This window comes from Poecilia reticulata, chromosome 1 (assembly GCF_904066995.2).
Source record: "Poecilia reticulata chromosome 1, P_reticulata-male-v2, whole genome shotgun sequence".
Taxonomy (NCBI): domain Eukaryota; kingdom Metazoa; phylum Chordata; class Actinopteri; order Cyprinodontiformes; family Poeciliidae; genus Poecilia; species Poecilia reticulata.
The window spans coordinates 23,577,572-23,587,796 of NC_088830.1; the positions used below are offsets into that span (position 1 = coordinate 23,577,572).

A 10,225-nucleotide genomic window follows, 5' to 3' on the forward strand; every position below is an offset into this window, starting at 1 on the left:
AGCAGCTGTGAGATGATGGGACTCTGGTGTCACTGAACTGAGTTTAACATGAGGAGATGTCAGATGAAAAGCAACTGCTCCAAAAACAATGTTTTCCAAAATATATGAAACTTGCAGATTTCCAAAAGGGCATGGCAAATGTCTTTTGCAAACAAAAAAAAATATATATATATATAACTCCAAGTAAATCCAACTTCTGTGAAATCAATCTGTCCACTTAGGAAGCAACACAACGGGGACCCTCGTCGGGTCAAGCAGTGTTGCTTCCTAAGTGGACAGATTGATTTCACAGAAGTTTGATTTACTTGGAGTTATATTGTGCTGTTTAATTGTTCCCTTTATTTTTTTGAGCAGTATATATATCCATCCATCCATTTTCTTTCACCCTTGTCCCTCAGTGGGGTCGGGAGGGTTGCTGGTGCCCATCTCCAGCTAACGTTCCGAGCGAGAGGCGGGGTCACCCTGGACAGGTCGCCAGTCTGTCGCAGGGCAACACAGAAACACACAGGACACACAACCATGCACACACACACTCACCCCTAGGGCCAATTTAGACAGACCAATTAACCTGACAGTCATGTTTTTGGATTGTGGGAGGAAACTGGAGGACCCGGAGAAAACCCACGCATACACAGAGAGAACATGCAAACTCCATGCAGAAAGACCCCAGGCCGGGAATTGAACCCAGAACCTTCTTGCTGCAAGGCAACAGCTCTACCAACTGCGCCACTGTGCAGCCCAGTATATAATATATATATATATATATATATATATATATATATATATATATATATATATATATATATATATATATATATATATATATATATATATATATATATATATAGTTAGAGGAGTTAGAGGAAACAAAGACTGAACTCAAGACCGAGCCTTTTGGCCTCAGTGTTATGAAAGTTTTGGCAGATTTAACGTGAGGAGAACGTGACGTTAAATCTCTTACGTTCTCCTGGACGTTCCTTTTTTTTTTTACAAAAAAGGAAAACAAGGTCAAATTAGTGCAAATGTGCATAGTATTGATCTGGACACTGTTAAGTGTTCTAAGTGTTCATCAGAGGAGCAGCCTGGGGGAGGAAACTGTCTCTGTGGCGGCTGTTCTTATGTAAATAGCACTCTGCAACGACAAAGCAGTTTGTATCCAGGATGTGAGGAGTCTCCAGAGATGCTAGCTGCCCTTTTCCTGACCCCAGACCTGTACACGTCCTGGATTAAAGGATGGTCAGCCCTGATGATTTTCTCTGCAGACCTAATTGTGTGCTGCAGTCTGGTCCGGTCCTGTTTTGCAAACGAGCCAAACCTCACAGTGACGAAGAAACACAGGTCAGACAGGATAATGGCATTGTAGAAGACGACCAGTGGCACATGTGGAGGGTTGTACTGCTTTTTGAGGTGCGTCAGGAATTAAAGCCTTTGTTCCAAACTGTGGTGTGAGAACCATCTCAAGAAGTGGTTTTAAAACTATTAAAGTTGCTACACGTATAGCCATCACTCTGAAAATCACATCTTCATTTGTTTCTTTAAATGTACAAATTTAGACTCCATACATGCTACTTATCAGTGTATGTAAACTCCTGCTCAGCACTTTAAATACTGAAGTAAATACCTGGAATCCTTTTACCGCAGCAAAACATCAATCCTGTTTCTCTGATATTAGATTATCTCATGCACCATGTTTACTGTACCATAATCAGTGTACTAAAACTTGAAACTGATGTGGAAAAACATACAGTTTTACACAGTATAATATAATTGTGTCAGACACTCAACACACTTAGGTCAGGGTACTTTGAGGTGAAAGCTCGGACGTCGTGGAGATTGTTGATTAGATCTCCAACTCCTCATATCTTCAGGACTACAGTTAGCCACTGAGCGTAATCGTTGTGACACAGGTCAGCTCTTTTCACGTGGTCCATAAATAACAAGTAAACACAATAAAATGAGTAAGCAGCAATGGAGGAGCACATTCCATTAATACTTTGTTGATGCGTTTCCATGTTTTTAATTTTTCTGTGCGATTGTATTTCATACATTTATGTCGAACTGATGAAGGGTTTTATTCTTGGATTATGTTACATGTATCTGGATGGAGCCTCTTGAAGTGTTATGATCATTTTTTTTTTAATATATTTGATCCGTATTTTTATTGTGCAAAATAAGCTAAGCTAAGCTAAAAACTAAAGAGCTAATGGTTGTCAAACGCAAGTTAAAGAGATTTTTATATTACTATTATTGTTGTTGGCATGCATGCATTATGCAGACAAGCTTTTATTGTCTGCTGTCGACTTGTTATTCTGTTTCAATTTTTCATTTTTGCGGATCTGAAGCGTTAATATTAGTTTTTCTATATTCGATTGGATTCATTTATAAATGCCACTAAAGTATTTCTGCACTTTTTCTGCCCCATATCATCACACTCCCACCTCTGTGCACCACCCTCCGTTTCTTAGTGCTCTGACTGTGTGCTCGTCGAATCTGCCATCAGCTGTTTTTGCGTTTATTAAAATTGGATACTGTGTTTCAAGACCGGGGGGAGGGGTGGGGTGACAAAACAAGTTCAAATCAACGTAATGCAACTGACACCGCAAACCAGTGTGTGTTTCTGCGTCATTTTCTGCTCCTATTTTAATTAACCCTCTGAGCCCTGTGTGTTGGCATAGCTGCACATGTGGCAGCTGATTAGTGCACTCGGCGCAGCTCATGAGCTCGGGCCCTGGCATTAGACGATATGAACCAACAGCTGCTTAATTGCACGGGGAACGAAAAGGTGCATTTGATCAATATGGTCTCGCCAAATGGTCAGAAGTGTGTTCTAGTTCACTTTATGCCGTGTGAGGTTAATTACTTTTAATACATTACCATTTACATTAGACACGGCTGATTACGTTGTACAGCATGTGCTGGCATTCGAGTGTGTTTTACGAGAGTCTGGTCAGTGGCGCTTCATTCTTCTTGGCTGTAAAAAGTTGCAGGCGGGGTTGTCACATGCTGAGCTGCAGATATCGGATCTTTCCACTCAAATTAATGCTATCTGGAGGGAGAGGTTGTAAATCAGAAAACAAATCCATCATGTGATCATCTCATCCTCCTTTTGCTCCTACCAGGCTCCAACTCTTCGCTTCAGGTACGAATGCAGGAAAACAGCGCAGGCTGCGTCAAGGGAGGCACAGAGAGCTGATCCTGCTCACAGTGAGACTTCTGAAGCAAAGTTATCCATTAACCGTATCCAACTAGTTTGAAATCAGCCAGCAGATAGTGACGTATTTTCCTGTAAACTGCGGTGTCATGTGGCTCCCCTAGTATCTCACCTAGGACATAATAAGGAAGACTTTTATATGCTAGTCATAAGTATTCTGACAAAGGTGGCTGTCTGAGTTAACTTTAATGTTTCTCTAAAAGTCAAACTCTTATGTGTCACTTCCTTCACACAGTCAGGCCTGTTATTGTCCCGAGCAGCTTTGTCTTCACAGTTAACACCGTGGTTCTTTTTATATGGCTTTATTGACTGCTTTCCCTTACAGGAAGCTGTGCAAAATAAACTCGGTACACCTAAAAGAGAGAAAGGCTTTGTCAAACTTTGCCACCTTGTTATCGAACTGACCTTACTCTTTACTCCTTCAATGTTTTAACTGGTTGAAATACGGTATGATGATCTACCACTGCTCTCTCTAAACCTACGAAGCAGGAACAGGCACTGTTTGATTGGATTTGGATTTTCATCATTTTTATTCCAATCATTTCTCCCTCTCTTTTTTTTTTTATTCTTTGTAACAGAGAAAAACCATTGAAAAGCCACTAAAAGTGATACTTCTGGCCATCAGCAGTGGAAAGGAAAGGGAATAGTTTGTAAACAGTGCCCTCTTGTGGTTGAAACATCTTTCATCAGATGTGGTAGATTATCATACTGGGCACACAAATAAAGTGGATATAAAATAGTGTACCATCACTTAGTAGAAAGTTAGGTTTTTATAATTAAAAAAAATGATACAGTGATCAATCTTTTCACTAATGTTAAACTGTGACAGAGTTCTTTGAAATAGCATTTTCTTTTATCCAGCTGATCTCATTAAACTACAAATGCCAATGCGTTTTATCAAGATTCTATGTGGTATGCAAAAACAAAGTTGCAGATCATTTTGAAGTAAAGAAGATACTTTGTTGAATCTCTTTCTGCTGCAGTTAGAGCTGAAAGTAAACCGGGCTGTGAGTCTGCCAGCTTTGCGCATCCAGACCACAGCTTTTGCCAGTTCGTCTGCACATAAAAGCTGAAGCTCAATCAGACTTGCTCCTTGTCTTGTACATGAGAACGTCAAACACTCCTTTCATTATAAAACTGTCAGCTAATCAGATCACGTCACGGACGACGGGGCACAGCGAGGTCTGATGACAGGGGGAGAGGCTCAGAAGCAACCTTTGGGAATGAACGAACAGGACACGGCTTGTTTGCACAGGGAACATAAACTCATTATGGCTTCACAAACAAAGTTAACAGGAGCGTCTGCCAGAGGAGCCCAATTGTTCAACGGCAGCGACCCGGCACCAACAGTTTTAAGCTTCCACTTTTTAAGGAGTATTTTAACTACTTGTTGATTGGGGACCGATGAATTTATTCAACATATGGCACGACCTTTGCTTTCTACTGCAGACAAAAGTTTTACATTATTCAATTTTTTTATTGAACATATAAAAATACATTGAAATAGCTAAAATTGTTTCATCTAAAAAGGGCTTGATTTTTTTAGAAAATAAATGAAGATGAAAAAAAAATTAGCACAGTAAAACCAACAGGTTTCCTGTTTTTTTCCACATCCTTAGAGAAGTGCAGTAAATCTCAAACGCATTCTATGATAGAGAATTGTTTAGGAAACTTTTTTCTACCTTTAATGTGACATTTATCATAAAATGAGCTGAAAAACATGCAAATCTATTCAGTGGTGAAATTATATATATATATATATATATATATATATATACATACAGTATTATAGAAAATTAAATTAACTTGGATTTTCGAGGTTTGAAACGCTGGCCTGTTAGCGTAGGCTTCTGTTGCCTTTGATTACTCATAAAAGACACTCGAAATTCCTTTTTGGATCAAAAACAGCCCGTCGAAAAAATATGGTACAACTGGACTGCAGCTCAATCATGTATATAAAGCATTAATTAAATTAACTTGGATAAAGCAATAATATGGTTTAGCTTGCAGCTTTAAAAGCATCAGCGAGCTATCACTGCTCAAATTTATTAACATGGTACAACAAACATTTCCACAGCGTTTTATTCATCCTTCGGCACCATGAAGTGGAAAAACATATGGAGAGTGAACAGGATGCATCATGTCCCCAAAACCAAAGAAAATATAAGACAAATTTGGGTTTTTCATTAGGAGAATGACATTATAACCCGCTCCAAATGCTAGACAGGCAATAGGCAATTCATATTTTTAAAAACAAGGAGTCCCAGCATACATCAAGAGCAACGACAGAGTGGCTTCATCTGAAGAAAATAAATGAAAGTTCTGGAATGGACGATAGATCCAGGATTAAGTGTGACAGGAAATATTTAAGACAGACAGATTTGTTTGCTTGTTTTTATACACCTAATCTAATAACATGAATCTCATTACATCATAAAAAAAACCCTGATGTTTTAACTGGACCATGTACATCTTTTAATCACTCACCATGTCCGAAAGCCTGTTAGCAAAAATTGGAACTTTTACTGGAAAAATCTTCACCTTACCCCCATCTAGTAGAACTTAAGATTGAAGCTGGCCTGCCTGCTGTCAGGTTCGATCCTGTACATGAAAGGTTTTACTCTGCGTGTGCTTTTGTAGAACTTTCTGGGTTAACTTGGTTTCAGTGGCTAAAACAAACCAAAGCCACACTTACAACCTAATAAGAGTCTAGAGTCGGTTCAGACGTTATCATTTCTCAAATCTCACACATCTGAATCCCCGTTCAGATGTTTTTTATGATTGCTGGGGTGTGTTTTAACACTTATCTTGAAACAGAGGCCCTCTCTGTGTGGTAACCATGGCCCGGGGCTGTAAGCTTGGTGCGATGTCTGGTCCGGTGTGGGAATTGCGACACCTTCCTTGCGTTGTAAAGCAGGTGAGAACTGGCGGCCGCCTACATAAGAAGACTCCACCACAATTACAAAGCACTGACAGCAAGGTTGCCGTTTGGAACCTTGGACCATCATCCTGATTTTCTCTACTGATATTTTGTCTTAGTGTTAAAATCTGCCTTACTTCTACAGCTGTTTCAACTGTGTCTCCGCTCAAAAATGATGTCTTTTTTTCAGATTATGGCTTTCCTCATCAGCCCCATCATTCTGTCCACCTCGGCGGCCTCAGCTCTTATTTTTCCCTATAATTCTCTTCTGAGAGAGTCCAGAGGTGAAGCTGAATCGTCGGGTGGTGGAGCTGGCCAAGCTGTGCAGGGAATGGTCAAGGTTGTCCAGCTGGACCCTCGTAACCTGGTCAGTTCGGCGTTCTTCAGGAGAGGACTCGCTCAGAGGGGAGCTCCTTCCCACACCTCCAGACTGCCCTTCCCTGCCTTTCTGTCTCACGGGCGTCCAGGTCCTGCCCAAGCCCCCAAAGACCCTGTAGGTCCACTACGCCACCTGCGGCCTCAACGACCCGCAGAGGCAGATCTGAAGAAGAAACAGGGACTGCAGATGTGGCAGAAGGTCATGGATAAAGGAGGGAAGGTGTCACTGCCTGTTAACCTGAAGGATACTAAGCAAACATGCACCGCAGTGCCGTTTACTCAGGTAAGAAAGTTTCCTTTTAATGACTTAGAATAGCTTCATAAAGTTTATTTCAGTCATTCAACAGAGTGAAACTCAGACACACCCTTATTTGGATGATTTTGGTTTACAGCAAACAAGTTTCTCAAAAAAGTTGAATAATGTAAAACACCAATAAAATTGTTTTATCATTGAAAAAAAGTCATTTATGTCAATCTACATGGGGACGGATGCTGACGTAAACTCAAGTTTCCCCCCGGCAGAAAGTGAATACACAAGAAGCTTGAACCGCAAAATTCACAGCTGAATTTGTGCCACTGATCATAAATTATTATCAATGACTATCAATAATATGAAACACAGCATCTTGGAACAATACAAATTAAACAGCACGGTCCATTGAAATGATCTGGAGATTTGCAAAAGCAGCTCCTACCGCTTTGTTTTGAAGCGCGTCCCTGCAAAATCACAGCTTTTCATGTGATCTGTTACACGTTCGTCTGAATACATCACAATTTATCACACTACTCACGATCTGGGAGGTTCATTTAAGCTGCAAGACATCCGCTGCACTTCGTGTGCTGTTCTTGCCTGCTGCTGGTGCTGCCAGTTTTCTGCTTGCTTTTCTTCAATCCCGCCACTGTCCCCAGCATCCCCTCGAGCTCAGAGGTCAGTGACCTTCTCAGCGTCCACTGACATGTCGAAGACGAATTCAAGGGGTGAAGATGAGCTCATCGCTTCATAGTGTGTTGAGCAGCATGGCAACAGGATGATGAGATCAGAACTTATGCTACTGGCTATAGAAGTATTTCACATTTACAGCTGTGTTGTCTTGACTGAAATACTGAGGTTCACGGTTTAGATCAAAACACAAACTTTTTGATGATTCTCAAAATTATTAAGAAGAACTTGAATGTAAAAACTAAAACTACAAATGTTGATTTAAAGAGCTAAAATGACTTAAAGAAGAGTCAACTTTTTGCTACGTGTGTTTACTCATAAGGCTGCCGCTTTGTTTATCCCAAACTCAGCCCTCTCTGTCTTCCTCCCAGCATGTGACGGCAGATGGATGCCAAACAGTGACAGTGTACAACAAGCTGTGCTTCGGCCAGTGCAGCTCGCTCTTTGTCCCGTCCGAGGGGGAGTTTGCCGATCCGAGTCCCGGGACGGGGGCCTTCCGCCGTCGGGCCCCCTGCTCCCGCTGTGCCCCTTTCAAAGCTCAGACAGTCGCTGTGCCTCTGCGCTGTGGAGCCCAGGTCTGGGAGAAGAGAGTGATGGTGGTGGAGGAGTGCAAGTGTGAGACGGGCCGGGAGGAGAGGAGCGCCGAGGCTGCTGCTTACACCCACCTGTAACAGTCCCAGCTGCCAAAAGGACAAAACATTGGCATTCATGTCTGCAGTCAGATCAGCGTGAGATTGCTGCTAAAAATGGGGGCAATTATTTTTCATCACATGTGCGTTAAGTCCTCTCACATTTGTATGCAACTGTGTGTTCTGCTTTAGATTTGAACAAGTCTGAATGTGTCATTCGGAGTAAACTACTCTGGTGGAGTGTCCCACCGAAGACTGTTGACAAATGACCTACTTTGGTCATGCCGATTTTTGTTTATGTGAGGTTCTTATAACAACCCAGAGTAAAAACAACTTGGTTGCAAAAATATATAATTTATTTAAGATGCCATTTTTATACACGGAAAGCAACAAGAACTTTAAAAATATTTATGATTTTATTGAGGCTCTAGATAGCAAACGACATCATGCAGCTGTTTCCATCATTATAGTATGTTGTATTTTTTTGCTTTGGATGTTGTGTGTTGATCATTCAAACCACTGTCACATATATGTATTTTTATTTTTAAAGTTTTCATTGGCATTTTGATTGTCTCAACTGTTGCACATGTTTTGTGACATGTAATAATGTGTGAAATGTATTTTAATGTTGCCTTAACCTGTTGTCATTTTGGCCAGGACACCTGTGTAAATGAGACGCTAGTTCTTATTGGGTCTTTCTTACCTAAATAATGTATTACCAAAAAATACATATATAAAACATCTCAATTACACATATGGAGAAATGAGTGAACAATGGGAGACGATGTTATTGTGCTGGTAGTTCTCATCTGAAATTATTCCAGGTTGTATTCATAAAGTCATCATACAACTTTGTCAAATTATTGTGATCAATCACACTCCTAATAGTTAGTAATGTCAGCTTATTGTTATACCAAGAACTTTTACATTGTACATTTATGCACATTATAGACAGCTATCTCAAACATCCCCATTATTTAAAAATCCATCTGAGGAAATCCCCTGAGCAGCTAACCAAGAGCTACTAATCTAACTAAAGTGACAACAAAAACCATAAACCAAATACACGGGATAAATGTCATGACACACTTAGCAGAACAATATTTTTACACGGGAAGTCATCTGATCAATTCAGAAAATGCTGTGAATCTATAAACGTCCAGCACAGTGTCGAACACGGGTTTCCAAAAGCTAACACTCACGCTGTCTCAGGCTGAGATTCAAATTCTACTTGTTATCATAATTACCCCGGGATAAAATGTCCCAAACATCTCTCAGTCTTGTTAATAGTCATGTTCATTGCTGTCTGCTTAGCACTGAACTAACCTGTTTTCACAGGAGTAATGAGTGAACGACAGGGTCAGGGGCGCTAGTAGCCCTCATCTGAACGGAGGGGAGCTTTTTCGAGACAGAATCGATGAGCCGTCTGTCTCACTTCTGCCATCTAGCGGTGCAATTGTGCTACTGCATGACATTGCTCCAAAAAGTTCAAAACAGTTTTCACGTCCTAAACTAAAATCACAAATAAACCAAACAAATGTGACCACACTTTGTGGGGGTCTCATTATTGATTCCCTCCACTGGATTTGGGGTACATCCAGAGTACCAGAGTAAATCAAGATCTTTAAATAGATTTTTGATCATTTTTATGAGTAAAATTGAAGCTAAAAACAGAAGAAATTAAGCACAAAAGTACTTTGGCTAATCCAAATTTGACTTTTTTTATCGTAATCAATTAACTATACTTAACCCCGTTAGAATATAGAATTATTTGTACATTCCTTGCCTTCTTAAATATATTTTCTGTAAGTTATCGCAAAGTTGTTTTATATTTCTTTATAATTTTGCTGGATCCAGCAAAATTTAAAAAAATTTAAAAAAAAGGAAAAAAATGGCTTTGAGTTCGGCCAAGGAGAATGACGTCACCAATAACCAGCTGAGCCAATCAGATGACTGTGGAGTCCTAATTATTTGAACATAGGGCCTTTCACTTTTTTGTCTTTAAGAGTAATTATTTTCAAAGCAAAGCATCTCAAATAAAATACTAACAGCTTATGCATTATGTATGTATGCAGTTTATCTCATTTATCTCATTATTTAAGCTGGTAAAAAAAAATAATTTTTTTCATTGTGTTTTTTTTTTTGTA

The 10,225-nt window shown here is 40.0% G+C and overlaps 1 protein-coding gene across 1 annotated transcript; it reads left to right on the top strand.

Moving 5' to 3' along the window:
* The first annotated feature begins 6,165 nt into the window (after positions 1-6,165).
* On the top strand, positions 6,166-10,025 carry dand5 (DAN domain family, member 5). The gene is made up of 2 exons (XM_017304389.2): positions 6,166-6,792; positions 7,821-10,025. Exons 1-2 carry the CDS (start codon positions 6,304-6,306, stop codon positions 8,118-8,120), a joined length of 789 nt encoding a protein of 262 aa, XP_017159878.1. The 5' UTR covers positions 6,166-6,303; the 3' UTR covers positions 8,121-10,025.
* The last annotated feature ends 200 nt before the right edge of the window (positions 10,026-10,225 follow it).

What these genes read in the sequence shown, in the direction of transcription:
- dand5 (XM_017304389.2), top strand. Translation starts at nt 6,304, where the DNA reads ATGATGTCTTTTTTTCAGATTATGGCTTTCCTCATCAGCCCCATCATT. An exon ending in CCGCAGTGCCGTTTACTCAG is followed by an intron (nt 6,793 to 7,820) that starts GTAAGAAAGTTT and finishes TCTTCCTCCCAG; the next exon opens with CATGTGACGGCAGATGGATG.